This window comes from Lissotriton vulgaris, chromosome 4_1 (assembly GCF_964263255.1).
Source record: "Lissotriton vulgaris chromosome 4_1, aLisVul1.2, whole genome shotgun sequence".
In the NCBI taxonomy this organism is placed as follows: domain Eukaryota; kingdom Metazoa; phylum Chordata; class Amphibia; order Caudata; family Salamandridae; genus Lissotriton; species Lissotriton vulgaris.
Genome location: NC_141691.1, coordinates 1519507194 through 1519525632, shown reverse-complemented (window position 1 = coordinate 1519525632; position 18439 = coordinate 1519507194). Strand labels below are relative to the sequence as shown.

The following is an 18439-nucleotide window of genomic DNA, read 5'->3' as shown; positions in this document are numbered from 1 at the left end:
GTAGCTTTCCTGGTTTTTAGCGCCGTGATATCCCTTGGGATGAGTGATGCACTTTATAAAAACCGCAAATAAATAAATAAATATGTGTAATAATGCCTATTGCACATCATAGTTACTGTAGAAGGCTCCACTCTGTACTCATCTCCATCCCTGTGCCAAAGGCTCTGCTTATCACATCTGGCGCTACTTCCTCAGTACCTGTCCACTTGTACTTTTCAAAATTTGCCTTCTGGATGCTGCCCAAACATCGCCAAGTGGGAGAAGCCACAACCCCAGCATGCTAAGCAGCAGCTGTCACCCGCACAGGCATATATGTACACATCTTAAATAAAAAATTCAGGTAAAGTCAGATGTGATTTCGTTAAGGTGAATGAACACTTTTTGGATGGGAATATAGGTTTGAAAAGTGGAGGACCCCATTAAGGTCTATGGAGGTATTGTGTTTGTTAAACAGATGACTAGAAGTAAAAAAAAGACGGTGACATCCACAAAATATGGGTGAGTTGATAGCATTGAGCAGGTCCCAAAACTTACCCCTGCTAATCAGTTCAATCGAATTGTAACATGCACAAAATGTGCTGTGTATTTGATAAGGAAAGTCATACTGTGATAAGGACACATAGTTCTAAGATAACTCTGCAAGGGGAGAGATCTTAAGATGTTCTTCAGTTCAATTCCCATCTGTATACATGAACAGAAAGCAAAGATTCAGATTCAAATTGCTGTCAGAAAGTCAGTATAATTTTGAAGGTACAACATCTAACTGAGAAGCGTGTTAACAAAATGCAGTTCTTGCGTGCAGTGACATCCACAACTTACAAGAAACTCGTCCACTGCACCAGGAAGAAAACACACGGATTCAGCTTTTGGCGGAGAAAGTAGCTGGTCACCTGTTTTTCCATTCGAACCATATATCGCTATCGAAATTCTGGATTTTCCGGGTTTGGGTGACTCTTTCGCAGTTTTAACTATTATCTTCCACAGGCCACCTAAACCGAAGTAAAAGAAGGTTTATATGTAGACAACCAGTAACAATATTTGAAGCTCTTGTCGTATATTAAAGCAATATCCATAAAGACACCTTGCCTTCAACTTTCGCACTCTTGAAATCAAGATACAAATAAATTCATGCCCGTTTGAGGAAGGGATGTGCAGCCCCTGAAGCTATCACTCAAAACAATGGGACACTGAAGGGTTACTTGCTACCGCCATGGATTATGGCATGATTTAGTAGAACAGAGGGGTAAATCAACAACTAAATTAAATTGACAGTCTGAGCCAATAGATGCAGCAAAACCTCTACAATGCCTCAGCAGCAATTAACCTACTTCCAAAAGATTCACATTTTTGAGTCTGTGTCTAACATTCTATTATAACTAATTGCCTGGTTTATGGGTTAAGCTATGGTGCAAATAACATATTATGTTGATGCTTTATTAGTCGTTGCCCATTGTTCATCTTATGCTTAGATGACTATTCACAAGGCTGAGATGATTGTAACAGCTATTTCTATAGATGCATCTTTTTGCTTGATAGCCTCTGTTGGTTTGTCTTGTAACTCTGCAGAAAACATTATTCTTGAAACCTTTATTCTACAGGAAGTTATTTGGATTCCAATATCCCAAATGTGTCCTTACACAGCAGGATGTGTCTCTTGCCAATGCTTCTCTAGAAACCCCAAGTGGCCTTAATGTGCAGTATTGTATGGGTCATATTCATTTATGGTTTCATAGATGATTTGAGCAGATCCTTAGGCTTTCGTAAATTCATTTACATGGGTCTTCAGCTAAATCAGAAAGTGATAACTATGCAGCGTATTATGATTTCTTTCCCGTAGTTGATCTGTTAATGGTGGACCTACAAGTACCTAGAGACAACAACATAGAATCTAGGGAGTAACTATGCAGACAAAAACATATTTTTTATTTTTGAGATTCTAGCGAATACAGGAAAAGTGAATGTAAATATTCAGGGACAGAGTGTCAAAACATGTTGGAGGGACAGGGGGCAAGCAGTAGTTTCTGGGCCATAACAGTGGCCTGTCCTTCAATGATCCAGCCTGTGGCAACCATCAAATTATCTTTTCCTAAAGCCAAAATAATCTCAATGTCAATGGTGCAGAAGTTACCAGAGCGTAGAGGCTATGAGGGCCTAACATGATGCCCTCACTCAGGAGCTCATGTTTGACATCTTTGCCTTCCTCAGATAAAGTGTGGGAACCCATTGCAAATCATCACCATTCAGCAGGGGGTGCTACAAGGAAACAGGCACAAAACAAATGCCAGTATTCGGTAATCCTGTGTTCGCCGTTATAGCCAGAAGAAGGTGTCAGGCCCAGTCTTAGGAGGCTAAGGACACAGGCTCTCTCACCTTCTCCTATGTTTGTGGAGCAAGTATGTAAAGGTTTAAACAGTGACTGCGATGCAGGGATATCCACTCAAGCATTTATATTGGCTTCAACATCCCTCACTCTTCTTTTTGGGTGCAACATGTCCATGTTATTTGACAGTGATTGAGGAGGAGGGCTCAGGATGGCTCTAGAGTCACTTCAATGCGAATCCACATGTTTGGGCTATCCACTCCGCTCAGGGACAGCAGCTGGCCTCCTCTGGGCAGTCTCCTCCTCCTGGGGTATTTTCTGCTCACCATCATCAGCTCCAATACACAGCTAGTCACACAGCTTCTCCAGCAACTTCTTGAAGACTTTCTAAGTGATGTCCCTTACCTCTGGGGGGCAGATTTCAATGACACCTGCCTTGGAACTCTGCAATTCGTCTGAAGACTACTACCTCTTGATGCAGCGAAAATTCTAGAAACAAGTACAGAAGTTTTCTTCTCACCTTTACAGCCAGTTTTAAGACAGGGCATCCTAATTCCACTGGAACTATTCTACGTGGAGTCTTTTGCAGAACAGACCCAACATTTGTTCAGATGATGGTTTTCACAAAAGGTTGCAACGAGGGATATTTCAAACTGGAATACCCAAAAAAATAGCACATGTGAGCGTGAAGACCTTGCAGCTTGCAGTCATCAGCAGTTTGTGAGTAGCACTTCTGGTAGAGATAAAGGGGCAGGTAATTCTTGGGTGATTGCTCTTGATAACATAGGAGAACGGTGTCTCAACCTCCACACATTGTCTATCTACTAAAATGGTGGGGAACAGGAAGAGATCATCAGCAGGCCCCTGCTAAAAGCTCAGTGTTCCATACCTACGCAGCTATCCTCTCACACCTTTGAGAATGACACTAAATCCAAGGCTAAAGAATGGCAGCAAGAATGGCAGAATGGCATGCTGTATCTCACAATCTGTTTTCTACTGTGTTTTACCAGGGTTGGTGCAGACTGAATCTCATTGGCCTCATAGTTGAATGTACGTTGTACACACATGCATTCAAAAAGGAGTTACGATAACTATCTCATTATGTATTCCTCTTTTTCACACCTCTCACTCAGGTATGTCTATAGGCCAGCCACGGCCGGTAGTGGGAGTACCTGCCAGGCGGTGACGTGGGGAGGGGGAAGGGCAGGGTGGAGGGTAGTAATGTATGGATTATGTAGCTTTACAGGTAAGTAAACACATAAATAAAAAAACGAAAAAAATAAATAAAACGCATTTGGTGATGCAGTGCACACAACGAAATTCGTTTTTTTAATTAAAATGTTTACTTACCTGTAAAGCTTGTTCATTTATTTGACAGCATGCATGCAGGCTCCCGGTCAGGAATGCATTTTCACTAAATAAAACACCAAACATGTTTCAGGAATGTACCTTCCTCAGCAGCGTTGTCAGTGCGAAAAGAAAGCCCATTACTCACGCACCTTTTCAATAATTAGTCCCTGCCCATTTGGGCGTGGCCACTGCCATGGCCTCATGGGATCCGTAGTGCGTGATGTATATATATATATATATATATATATATATATATATATATATATATGGAACAATCCCCGCTAACTCTAGCCCGGAGCCCAATCCTGGATACCGCAGCGCAGGAAGAAGAGAGGAGACCTCAGGTGCAGGTGAGCAGTGTATTTTTATTTCGTCGAGGAGACGGCACACCTCAGCATGACGTTTCGGCCTTCACAGAGGCCTTGATCACATGACGCATGCTAGGGAGGAGGCAATTTTTAAAGTGCTAGTGCTTGATTAAGTGCAACATCATTGGTGGGTCAAGGTCACATGTAGAATGATAAATATCATAGACATAGACAACAGTTATATGCACAACGCATCGCGGGATAATCCCTGAAGTCAGCCTATGTTACAAAATACAAATAATAATATTTAAAGTGCAAATGCTATCTAACCATTGTGAACAATACACAACAGGAATCACTGGGAAATCCAGTAGATTAGCAGTGCAAAAATAGTCAACAGTGCAGTATATTAGATAAAGTGCAAATAGTGTCATGTAAAGTTTGTCATCGCAATAAATATACGCAATACACGTAATGTACAATGTCATGTTTAAAATCAGGTGTAAAAAAATATAGATCATGAGTTATAAATATATAAATATAGGTATAAAAACATGAATGTACAAGCATCTTGCCAATAAATATATTTACACCCGACATACACTATTTACACAGGATGAGACCTCAGGTGGACAATTAGAACATAACTGCATGAGTGCATATGAAGCCTTACCACCGAGATCGCAGCATCCTATTTGTATTGCACGTACAAATTACTCATATGTCTATGTAAGGCTGGAGGGTTGAGAGGAGAGGAGATGTTAACCCACCGCTAGGTTAGGAGAACATCGCAGCCTCTCCTCCCATAACTCCCCGCCGAAACAAGTGACCATAGGTTGAGCCTCACCATACCATTGATATACCTAAGTGAGTAGTGAAAAAGGACGTAACCATGTGCATATTTTTTGTGAAAGTTTTTTTAAGTATATAAAGTTTTTTTCCTATCAGTTCTCTCATTTTTTATTTGGTCATGGTGTTTAAGCTCTTGATACATCCTTGTGCAGCCTAAGCCTAGGCTGCATTGCACACTGAGACCATCCGCAGAACTAGACATGTGCTGGTTGGTGAAGAAATAAGTTTTACTCGTAAACAGTCAGATGAATTCTCAGAACAACTAGGAGGGTAATATTCTGTAGGGTAGGGAAGGCCCACAGGTTTACACTTATGTTGGCATTTCAGAGACACGTGTAAAAATCTTCTGTAGAATTCAATCCCCCCGGGGCTCGACTATCCATTTCCAGTATGTACCTGGTCTCCAATTTTCTTAGAGCTCCATCCCTATCTCCTCCTCTTTTGAGAGGGCCCACACAATCTACAGCATAGTATCGCAGCAGGGAACTGTCATTGTTGTGGTGCTCTTTGAAGTGGCGGGCCACCGGATATGCCGGATCACTTGTGTTGATGGCCCTTATGTGCTGGAGTATCCTTTTGTGCACCTGCAGCTTGGTACTACCCACATACCGCAGGGCACACGGACACTCCAGCACATACACCACATATTCACTCTTGCAAGTCAGTTGTTTTTTGATCTTGCGCGCGCTGGGGGTGAAAGGGATTACATATTCTGTTTTGTTCAGCCCATGCTGACATGCCTTTCAATAAGAACACTTCCTGAAGCCCTTACTCTTCTCTAACCAATTCTTTCGTGTAGGGACTTCTGGGCTGGATTTAACTAAGGCATTTTGCATAGAATATGCTCTCCTATATGTGATAGACGGAGTGGTTGGAATTTTGTCACCTATGACGGGATCATACTTCACCTAACCCCAGTGCTTAGAGATAATTTTACCAAGTGCCCCATGCTGTCTTTTGTAGGCCCAGATCAATCTTACTTTTTGATCCTGGGAGGTGGTAGGCGTATTTGTAACTTTGCGTTGCAAGGCTTGATTACGAGACAGGGCATTTGCTTTAGTTATAGCCCTATCAACCACTGCAGCCTTGTACCCCCTTGCCAAAAATCTAGACCTACTGGCTTGCTGAACTAGATATATATATTAATACATCTGAATATCTGATTGCATAATTGGTGCCAAAAGCCATTTATTTCAGTTGCACTCAGAATCTAAGTACATTATAAAATCATATCTCTTACCTTTTCTAGATGTTGGATGAGGCTCTTCATTTTCTGAAACATAAAGATTTGAGCTAGTGACTTATAACATGCATGCATCCGTATTTTGCATTTTACATATTTCATTTTTAATTGTGTGCTTATTCTTGGATAAACAATTCAGCTCCTGGCACTATGATCATAATACCACATTTAGGTGACTTATACAGGAAATAGACAAGTGCACTGAGTGCAAGTTTAAAACTAACACAACATGGGGGTGAATATTGAAAAAAGGACCAAAAATGTCAAGGCATGTGAAACATGAGGACAGACAGGAAACAAGTTAAGCCCTTTACCCAATTTCATTAGAATGCTGTTAGTTTCATTGAAGGTTAACAGTGGCAAGAGTCTGAAATACAGAGCTTTTGTGGAAAGCCTCTATATTAGCTGTGCTTTCTCTGCCTAATGCGAGATCCATATCCTGTCACTGGTCTGCTGCTATGCCTCTGCAGCTGTATTGGGTGTGGTTGACTGCTAGCGTTTTGTTTCTGTGTTCGGTCCCATTAATGATAAAGTGAATGTTTTTGCTGTTTGTTACCAGGGTGTCATGCATTGTGCAGATTCCCAAAGATTAATACCAAAATATTGACAGGCGCCTTTAGTGATAAGAAATATATTCCCAATATGAATTCACTATTTGAAAGTACACAAATGCATTACAGAGCCACTCACACTTTTGACAGTACACAGGTCATATACAAGTAATGATTTCATCACAAAGTTCAGCATGGAGGCTAAATAGTCCATGTGAATCCTATTGTCCCAGGAGCGCCAGATTTGATTGCAGGGATGACTTAAAAAGCAAGTGCGATGACTAGTAGTTTACAGGCAAAAATATTTTAGACCCTGCATTGTAAATTGGTGGCATTTTAGAACATCCTTCATCCTGACTGTTGATGTGGAGTCAACAGAAATCTTATTTTCATTTGGGGAACCCTTTGCATTACTGTTCTATAGACCTAGGCACACAACAGAAATCGGGCTGCATAAGTTCCTGTATAACACAACAACTTCTCGATGACAAAACAATCACTACCATAGCCTCAAAACTCAAAAGAATATAGTTAAAGATAGTAACCCATGGTTCAATGGATCCCCTAATGAAGAAAGACAAAAATTCAGACTAACAGAATGCAAATGGAGACAACACCCATCATCCCCCCACCTAAAACTGCTGAAACTGCTAAGAACGACCTTGTACGCCTACAAAAAAAGTGTACTAATATAAAAAAAAACTTTTTTAGAAGGAAACTTGATAATTCAAAAAACAGACCGAGTAAACCATTTGTTAAAAGATCAATCTAACAAAATGGCCAAATCGTCTCTGTTAACATCTAAACTGGAAGAATTCTCTTAATTCTTTACAACTAAAGCTAGCTCCCTAGATAGTGAACTCAAGAATGCCGCAGAAAATCCCGCAAACCTAAATAGTACACTTGCCAAACATCCATTTCAACCCGCACTATCCTCGCCTAAAAATAATGCTCGTTGGACATGCTTCATAACCATAATGACATTGCCAAAACCTGTTGACCATAAAACAGAACAACCATAAAAATGATCCTCTCCCTTCGAAATGTTGGTCTTCTATCAATCATATGCTCATGCCCATCTGGAATAAGATTATTAATGCTTCACTAGCTTAAGGATCCTTAGCAGACTGCCTAAAAACTAGCCAGGCCATCCCTTCCTGAAAAAAACCTACTGAGAACACCTTGGACCCAATCAACTTTTGGTCAGTATCAAATATTCCCATGCTGGCCAAAGTACTGGAAAAATGAGCTCAACAACAACTGATCCAACACATTTCCGAATTCAAGCTACTTGACGACTGAGAATCAGGGTTCACACTAGATCACAGTATGGAAACAGCAATCTTGCACATAGCAGATGACGCACTACTCGCTCTACACTGTAACAAAATTTGTCTTCTAGTTCTTCTTGAACTATCATCTGCGTTTGACACCATAAACCATGTCAAATTACTAGACCGTCTTGAAAAATGGTTTGGATTATCGGAAACCGTCCTAAAATGGCTTAAATCCTTCTTATAGAACAGATCGATTCCTGGAGAACCAAAAACTGTCTATGACATCCCTGATTCAAATTGGAGTACCAATGGGTTCAACTCTTTCCCCATCACTATTCAATCTGTATGTCAAACTACTAATAGAAATATTACAGCAGGCAAACATCTCCTTCCACGTGTATGCAGATAACACTCAGCTGTATATGAAGATTACATCATTGGAACAGATTAACACAATAAACTAGGCATTAAAGAGGACCGTTCAATCAGTATCTATCAATCATCTTAACCTTAAATTGCATAAAACTAAATTCCTTCTGATTTACCCCCCCCCCCCCCTAAAAGCTCAATTGTGTTAAAGGAATGGACCAAGATAATCCCTGCACTAAACTGTATACCGATCCTAGTAGACTCTACCAAATCTCTGGGATTTACGCTGGATAAGGCTCTAAACACTCAAACACACATCAACATGATGGCAAAAAAAGGCCGCTTCCATATGAGCTATCTTAGAAAACTGAAACCGTTCATCAATACAGCTGACCATAAAACGGCAGTACGGATGCACAATTCTATCGTCTACCCAAGATTTCAACAGCTCCCCCTAAAAAAATGCCTTAATACGGCAGCTATACTCATAACAGGATCTAGGAAATTTGACCACATCACTCCACCTCTGAAAGCGATTAATTGGCTTCCATGTGAAGCAAGAATCCATCTAAAGATGGCATGTCTCACACACAAAGTGCTGCACTACAAACCACCACATTACCTTCAATCAATCAATCAATCAATTAGTGCATTTGTAAGTGCGCTACTCACCCGTGAGGGTTTCAAGGTTGTTGGGGGGGGGGAGGGGGTAAAAAGCTCAGTTCAATCGAAGAACCAGGTCTTGAGTGTCTTCCTGAAGACATTCAAGAAGGGGGCACGTCTGATGTCGAATGGGAGCTCATGCCAGGTCTTATCCTCCTGTTCTGGCTCTGCGGATGCGCGGGATTTCTGAGAGGGTGAGGTTGGTGGATTGGATGTTTCTTTTGGGTACATGGAAGAAGATTCTCTTGTTGAGGTATTGGGGTCCGGTGTTGTGAAGGCATTTGTAGGCATGGGTGAGTACCTTGAAAGTGACTCTCTTCTTGACGGGGAGCCAGTGGAGGTTCCGTAGGTGTTGGCTGATGTGTTTGTGTCGAGGGATGCGGACGACGAGTCTAGCTCCGGTATTCTGTATTGTCTCGAGCTTGTGGAGTAGAGACTTGTTGATCCCGGCGTGGAGGCTGTTTCCATATTCCATTCTGCTGGTTATGTGTGCGTGGGTGACGGTCTTCCTTGACTCGGGGGAGAAACATTTGAAGGTCTTTCGGAGGATACAGAGAGTGTTGAAGCAGCTGGAGGTGACGGCGTTGCCCTGTCAGTTCATGGAGAGGGAGGAGTCTAGTATGATGCTGAGGTTTTGAGCGTGCTCCGTGGGGTCAGAGGGCTGCTGAGGGCGGTGGGCCAACAGGTGTTGTTCCATACTGATGGGGAGTTTCCGAGGATAGGGACCTCTGTCTTCTCTGAGTTGAGCCACAGGCAGCTGTTGCTCATCCAGAATGTGACGTCCTGCATTCCTTCCTGGTAGTTGAGTCTGGTGGTGGTGGGATCCTTCGTTAGGGAGAGGATGAGCTGGGTGTCGTCAGTGGAGGATTCTATGCTGAGGCCGTGCTGTCTGACGATGGCGGCGAGGGGGGACATGTAGATGTTGAAGATGGTTGGACTGAGTGATGATCCCTGGGGTACTCCACTGTTGATTTCCGTGGGTTCAGAGAGGAAGGGTGGCAGTCTGATTCTTTGGGTTCTGCCGGTGAGGAATGAGCGGATCCAGTCGAGGGCGGTTCCTTGTATGCCGGCGTTGTGGAGTCTGGCAGCGATTATGCGGTGGGAGTCAGTGTTGAATGCTGCTGAGAGGTTGAGTAGGACTAGGGCTGCTGTGTGTTCTTGGTCGAGGAGGGTGCAGATGTCGCCTTTGGCGGCGAGTAGGGCGGACTCGGAGCTGTGGTTGCTGCGGAATCTGTAGTGTAAGGGATCCAGGATGTAGTTGTCTTTGGTGAACCTTGCTAGTTGAGACTTGACAATCTTCTTAGTGACATTTGCAGTGAAGGGGAGGAGGGAGATGGGCCAGTAGTTCTTGAGGTCCGTGGATCTGCTGAGGGCTGCTTGAGCAGGGGTCTGACTTCTGCACGTTTCCAGACGTCGAGGAAGGTGCAGGACTTGAAGGAGTTGTTGATGGTACTTTGAATATCTGGCGCGATGGCGGTGTTGGCTTTGTGGTAGATGTGCAGTGGGCAGGGGTCTGTGGGTGCCCCGAGTGTATGTCTTTCATGGTCGAGGCGGTCTCTTCGGTCGTGATCAGTGTCCAGGAGGAGATGGTGGGCTGGCTGGCATTGCCGGTGGAGGGAGTGGTTGCGGAGTCAGGTGTCCGGTCATTGAAGTTGTTGTAGGAAATTACTATATCTGGTGGCCGCAGAGTCTCTCAGAGCACTGGAGATCTTTAACTGAACCCTACATTGTTCCGCAAGAAGAGAGCATATGATAGAGCTTTCTCTGGAGCCTCACCAAGAATTTGGAATTTGCTTCCCTGTACATTATAAGAATCATGTCCACTGCTTTATTCAAAAAGTAAACTAAGTTCTTCCTTATGAGCAAATTCCTCCCATAACTACCAGCGGACACTGCTGGGGGTCTATTTGAGTTCGACAGTCAATATCTTGTTCTTCTACAATCGGCTGTTCCTGTAAGCAATTTTTTGCAGGAGAATAGTCCTGCCATTTTATTACACTGAATCTTGGGATATCATACTCCAGTTCGCTATCATTGATTGACAGGTTCATCTAAAAAGCCACATGGTGAAATTTACTGATGATGTAATATTGTAACGAGAGTTGATCTGATGTAATAATCAGTATGTGTGTTAATCGTAAGTGCTAATTGATTGCCAGTCAGTCAAGCAAGCTTTATTCGACAATTGTCATAAAAGCATATAAAACATAAAATTCATCAGAGAATAAAAAAAGCATTTTTTAAATACAGAAACTTGGTATTCATTTATACATATTTCTATATATATACAGCATAATTTAGCAATACTAAAGGGCATATTTTTGGAACCTGAATTTTAGTCACCTCTAAAGAAGATTATCCTGCCAACAATTTACTTCGAATTGCCCAAGCCCACCCTAGGAACTTTGCCACAACTATGAACACTGGGGAATTACTACTGGTGCATAATATTCTTGCAGCTGCCATCCTGCTTCTAGTGCCTAATAACCTGCACATTGGACATAGCCATATCTGGCGGGGTACAGCATATGCAGGGCTCGCAAATAAAAAGTGATTAGTAGTTTCTGATGGAGCCGGACAACCGGGACAGACAACCTTTTCTCCCCTAGTCCATCTAGTAGTAAACGCTCTAACTGGTAAACTACCAACTCTAAGTTGGAAATAGAGCTTTCGGTCCAGAGGTTTGGTAATACCATCCCAGAAAGATTCAAAACTAGTCACATCTTTAAAATCAAAAAAGGTTCCAGTCAAGGAAAGTGGGGCAATGTTCCTATAGGCTTTGAGGCCACTACCTCCCAGTACAAACCCTTTAGCACCTTTTTTGGTGGAAACCTAGCATTGAGCGGGTCTTCCTACAGATCCTTTAGACCTAGTTCCACTAAGATCCCACCAATTCTGGATAACCACTTAATATTGTGGAAGGTATCACTCTTGATTACATCCATGAGCCCCACAGTAAATATTCTCAGTTTAGGCGTTGTCCAAAGCCGCCTCCAGTATAAAACAGGACGCAGTGAGGCGATTAAAGAAATTGGTCTCATCCCCAGATCGTAGAGAAGGGGGCACATGGGAGTATTCTGGGGCAGTTTAATGAGATTTCTTAGGAACAGATTTTCAGAGACTGTCATCTTCCGTAAGTTCTCAAACTCCCAGATCTCAACACCGTAGAGGGTGGAACTGACCACTTTGCCATTATAAACAGAAAGAGCTGGTGCAATTGGTTTAGTGAAGGACTTGGCATGTTCCAGGCTCAGTGCTCCGGCGAGCTGACGATGCTTAAGGGTTGCCAGCTCAACCTGCTGTTTCCAAGAAAGATCATGTTGGATACTGACACCCAGATAGCTGAAGGCTTTAACGTTCTCAAGAGGTAAATTATTTATGGTTACACTAACCTTGAGAGATCTAGGTTGATTAAAAGACATACTTTTTGATTTTAAAATGTTCACTTCCAAACCACGAGTGGTACAAAAGTCTTCGAAAATTCCTAATGCCTTTTGCAATCCACTCTGGGTTTTGGCTATAATTAGACAATTGTCGGCAAACATTAAAATGGGTTCTTTTGCTCCCACTAGGGTTGGGGCATCAACTTTGGCTTCAGTCAGTATTTTGGCCACGTCATTTATATACATAGAAAATAAAGTAGGCACAAGGACGCAGCCTTGCCGTACCCCTTTTTCAACAGGGAACTGGCAGGTAACATTTCCTGGACGACCCCACCTAATCTGAGCAAAATTGTATTCATGGAGCCTTATTAAAGAAAGGAGGGAACGAGGCATACCCATATCATTTAATACGGACCACAGGGTAGAAAGAGGGACAAGATCGAACGCTGCCCTTAAATCAATAAAGGCAGCATACATGCTACCCCCACCTATTTGCACTGTCTTCCAGTACAGCATAGCAAAATGCAAACCTTGGTCGACTGTGCTAATAGAAGTTCTAAATCCTGCTTGGAGGTGGGATAAAATGTTCTGACCTTGTTCCCACTCCTGCACCTTATTTAAAATCAGCCTACCAAAAATCTTTTGCATGGTGTCAATCAGGCTGATTGGGCGGTAGTTACCAGGTAATGATTTGTCCCCTTTCTTGAATACTGGTATAGTTTCCGCCCCATTCCATGATTTGGGTATAGGGGCCCCTTTAGCAATTATGTTAGCCAACAGCAATATGTACCTCCCCCAGGACTCTTTATCATACAAAAATATGTCTGCTGTCCAGGTGTACGATCAAATCGCCGCACACGGATTGAGGCGATATCCCTCTACTATAGGAGATCTTTGAACTGCACTATTGAATACCTCTATCATAGTGACTACTTGTGGTAGGTAGTTAGTAGCCCCCACCACTGTGTGTAGATAGATTCACTTCACCTTTATTAGGTCCTGAAGAATTGCCACAGATTATTAGAACCATTAGGCAAGAAACATGTTGACCTTAGGAGATGAGCATAGCTTGTACTGAACCTAGTAGCCAGGAAAGCTCCACACGTTTTTAGTCAAGGGGATAACCAGCCTGAATTAAAATATTATTTGGATTATCCTACTTGTTTTAAATCACACATTTCACTGTATCTACACTTCACGGGCCACACCCCCCACTTCATCCTACTGCAAGGAACAGAAGATTTCCGACAAAGAGCCCCTTTATGGGAGCCCGTTGGGTATTGCAGCCCCGACCCGAAGAGGAGCAGGTCCAAATGATGGAGCATGACAACTAGCTTGCTGGGTGTGTAAGGACCCTAGTTACGACAGAGCAGGATCCCTTTTGATCCTTCTACCCAAAACAGTGCCACACTGCCATATCATACTCCATGATCGTGGTGGGTATACCGCCTGTTTATTTTCTAGGCATCACATGTTGAGGAACAGGAAATCCTTTTTTGAATATAATTGTACAGGGCATCTTTGCTGGAACTCGGTAAAAAGCCCCTCAGTCCCTCCTCTTTGCTGAAAATATGAGACCTGAAACCCCAGATGGCGCCCAGTTGTCGATACTGAAAGAAGAACCACTCTAAAGCTTTGGAGATGGCAACACTGGCAAGGGTAGCGGAAAAAGGATGTTGTGGCAAACTTGAAACTGATCACAATAGATCGGAATTGATTATGGATCAGTCACGTATTCATGATGGCTTCTGAATATATTTTGAATAATTATATATGGGTAACAAGGAGCATGATGGTGAATCCAATGAATGAGCTTAGCAAGCATGTGGAGAATAAATAGATGGTCACATGCTCGCCCTCTTCATTAAAAGACACTGGATAGGAGAACATAAGGGAGCTACTAAGTGATAACTTGTCTATCCTCTGGTCTGCTGACATTACTAAACTCTAGAACAGAAAATGTAACCAAATTGAAGGTAATAAGGTTATTTAAGCTGATTCCTGAATGAGTACACCCAAAAACATCCTGAATTTCAGGGAAAATACCACTGCGCGCTAGCTTTGAGAACTGGGTTGTATAATTGATTGGAAAATGTCAGTGAGGGAGCTTTTCTTAATTAAGAATGCAGAGTAATGTGTGATACCCTAGAAGGGCTTTATAGAGCAATGCTAATACATTGCATTAAGGAAAGGCACTATTCCAATGTCCAATGATAAAGGTAATATGATCTGGTTGCAGTGGCTTGAACTATGTAAATACACTAGACATGGCTTCCGCTGCCTCCATAATTATTACCATAGATCTAAATGCACTCTTGTCAAAAATGAAGACTTATCACAAGAGGGGGTATGAGTGAGTGAGGGAAATGGATAACAACAGGATGTGCCAGTGGCATATCCTTGACAGTTGAGGATGAGAATTACTAAGGCTATTGTACTCAACCAAATATTTCAACCCAATTGTAATTTTCCTTTATGGTTCAATATGGCCAGCATGTGTTTCTTCACATGAGCAAGGACTTTTTGAAGAGTGTTACGGTACAAAGCATCAAATTAAAGACAGTTCGGCATTATAAAATATTCTAGGTACCTATAGAATGCTTGAAACACTAAAGGGCCTATTACAATCTCGGTCAGAAAGCCTCCGACCTTAGGTTGGAGACTATCCGACCAAGATCATGGATTTCAATTCTGACCACCTAATCACAAAATAGGCGGTTGGATTGATAACTGGCCGGTCATTCCGGCTGGATTCCAACAGGCTCAAGGAGCCCGTCAGCCAGTCGGAGCCTGGCCCGTAATCCCAATGTACGGCGTTTCTGCTGTTGGGATAACAATGCCCGGTTTCCAACAGGCTTTCCATGCCATGCTTTCCGACATGGAAAGCCTGTTGAAATACCAGTTTGGGGCCCCCTTTTCTTTGCGGCCTCCGGTTGGGGGTCAAGGGGGCACCTATGGTACCCCCCTGTTTATCCCTGCACCGCATGGCAGGCACCTCAGGGGGTAAATAGTGGGTTGATCTACTGGAGTGAGAAGTACCTAAAGAATGTAGGTTCTTAAATATCCGCATGGATGACAAGAGGGACTTGGAGATATAGGGCGCGGTGGTAGGTCCCCTGAGAGAGGAGGGTAAAGGGGTGGTTGAGATTCCGCCCAAGCTCACCAGAGGTTTCCGCAGAGGCCCATCAGAATTGGTTGGGGATCAACACGTGCTCTAGCACAGCCTAGTGATTCCCTACAACTTCCAGAGGAGGTTAGACTGACTCTTCGTGGGGTAGATGCGGGTGTAGTAGTAGTAGAATACTATGTTTCAGTTATCATGAACCATACAGTAATACAATAAATGTGTCCAAAAGAATAGGTGCATTTATAAATGAGATTGCACATGCCCAAGACGTGTTTAAAAATCATTTCCCTATCTGTATAACTATGAAATCTCAATAACTACACATTTAATTACTCCAAGTAATCAATTATTACAGAAATAACTTAAAACTGAGTGCAAATAATTATCGAGAGATCAAAACCTCAAGGAATTTGAAAACGTTATAATTGTGCATTAATATATAGCCCAGAGGTTGAATTCATAAATATTGCACAGCATGTTTCAGCATACTGTCTCATTTAAAATTTTACTGCACCTATGCCAAACAACTTGTAAAAAGTTTCTGACAGCAAAAACAATAGCCGGGGATGGATCACTTTTTAAAATCTATGGGCATCTAAATATCTTGACAAGCCCAGGGACTGACATATTGGGAGGATCCATGTACACCGAGACCCTAGGTATGCTGGGGTGTATATAAGAACTGCGACTGATGGATAATGCAGCGCTGCTGCCCCCACCCCACCTGTGCTCCAAACAAACTGTTGATCACTGACTGTCTCGTTACTCTGTGTACGTGTGCCACCCCCCTCCTGTTGGCCAGTACGGGGCGGGAGTGATTTTCCCTTTTTGGATACCCCTGAGAGATGGGAGACTGCTATGCTGATGAACTGTTTACTGTTTATATGTAATGAATATGGGTGTCAACTCTTACAGTATTTTGTATTGTACTGTTTGCACATTCAAAGAGGCTTATTTACAAGCCCCTTGCGCCACTCTTACGTCATTTTTAACATGGGAAAAGTGACGTGTGGGTGGCGCAAGGGGCTTGTAAATAAGCCCCAAAATATGAATCAAGATTTGTTTATTTTTTTTAAGTGAAGCAAATTTCACAGGCAAATTGTCCCCTGTATTTAGAACCTTCTAAAGACGACATATGTATTTTTACCTTATTGGATATCATGAATTTAGCATAATTCGTTGCGAGGACAAACACATATTATTTACAACTGATGCTCATTTCAAAACGTGGATTGCAAAAAAATGCGCCATTTATTATAACTGCATTAGGGAAGACATCAGATTCACAAGCATAATTTCACTTTAATTTAGTTGTAATGTCCTTAAAATTGGCTTCTATTACAAGTATGTCTCTTACCTTCTGCCGATGACTGCAGGGAATCATTGTTTCCTGGAAAATAAAACTTCAATATTAAAGGACATGTCGCCAGCAAACGTACAAAAGAATTTTATACACCGTGAACTTGGTATATTAAAGTAAATGGGGTGTGTGTTGCTAGGAAATGATCTCCTAGAGTTTGCCACACAAGAAAAGCACGCTTGTAAATTGTACTGATTAATGAAGCACGCTTGAAAGTATTTTTTGGGCTTGTAACAGAGAGCTTAGTACATTTTCATTTATTTGAACTCATTATTACAGGTTTCGTCTTAAGAGTCTATGCTTCCCCATCTATCTGTTGACAATAAATATACAGACACAGATCATGAAGCGAGACCAGTAGCAGCATAGCAAGGGTGTGGGTGTCATGGGCCCTAGACCAAGCAAGGAGCATGTATCCCCCCCCCCCTGCTCCCCAATAATAAGGGTGCAAAGGGCCTCTGAAGCCTCTTTGCCCTGGTGCCACAGAGCCTGCTGCACTATCAAAGCTATGACCCTGAGACGGGCAATCAAAATCAAAAGCATTCGGAATTTAAGCGCTTGGTGTACTAAGCCTGTTTACGGCCTCAACCAAACGCACAGGCTCCCAGTCTGTAAAATGGCAGGTACAAGCCGGAAATGGCATTCCAACTCAAAAAAAGGCATTTTACAACTGATTAGGAATTAAAAGAAAAACTGGTTTGTAGCAGCTATTGTGGTCGTAAATCATTGATGGAGTACTGACATGAAAAATCAGGCCTGGATTGTGGAACGTGGAACAGTGGAATGTGGAACAGTTTCCACGTTTTAAATGCCAAATCCGAGCACCAGGGGGAGAAGAGAGTGGTCCACGGCGGGAAAAACTCATACATTGCCAGCCCATAAGCCATTCAACGGAAGTCAACTTTTATTTTTCGAAGCATTTAGTGATTGTAAAAGCAGAGATGAATGTCTGCCGTCCCTTGCGGGCCTCCATCCCTCAATTCTCTGCAATTTGCAGAAAGTCTGAAAAGACCTCGGACTCAAAAATATTAATGATGCAGAAGTTTTTTTGTCCTACATAAATGGCAGATTCCGCTACGAGTGATTAGTAACTCACTTGCGGCGCAAGATGAAGGTAGTGCTGATATGTGGTTGGTGTGCAAAAACACTGACCTGGGGGGGCGTGGCTACCGGCCGATCAAGATGGCCGCTTAGCCTGTGAGCTCCGGGGACCCAGCCGCCCTTTTCGATAAATCCGCACACTTATCCTGATAAATATGCTGCTCCGACGACGGCCCCTAGGATCGGAGTACCGGCAGTATCGCCTGGTGTGACTTTCGTGAAAATCGGAGGTTTAGATCGACCCGAGTGAACTGCTGACGAACTGCGGCCTACCTGGAAAACTGAATCCGGGGGCTAAAGTTGAGATCCGGCTGACGCCAGCGAACCGGAAGTTCGAAGACGGCACTCCCTACTCGCCGCCTTGAGTGGGTGGAAGTTCCCTCAGTAAGGATAAGTGCTCGCCTGGAGACTCAACATCGTTAACTGCTGCACGGGGTTCTTGCGGTTCCGGCTGCTGACCGCAACAGACTTTCAACTGTAGGCTGTGGGGAGTGCTACCCCCGCGAGAAAAGCGGCCTACGCGCTAGGGGCAACC

The 18439-nt window shown here is 43.0% G+C and overlaps 1 protein-coding gene across 1 annotated transcript in view; it reads right to left on the bottom strand.

The window, feature by feature from the left end:
- Positions 1-18439, bottom strand: part of RP1 (RP1 axonemal microtubule associated) — a 2616437-nt gene that overhangs the window by 1245287 nt on the left and 1352711 nt on the right. The window contains exons 32-34 of the mRNA XM_086965756.1: positions 16801-16833; positions 6071-6103; positions 820-989 (exon numbers count right to left, since the gene is read on the bottom strand). Coding sequence (XP_086821882.1) covers positions 820-989; positions 6071-6103; positions 16801-16833 — 236 coding nt within the window. The remainder of the gene's footprint in view (positions 1-819; positions 990-6070; positions 6104-16800; positions 16834-18439) is intronic.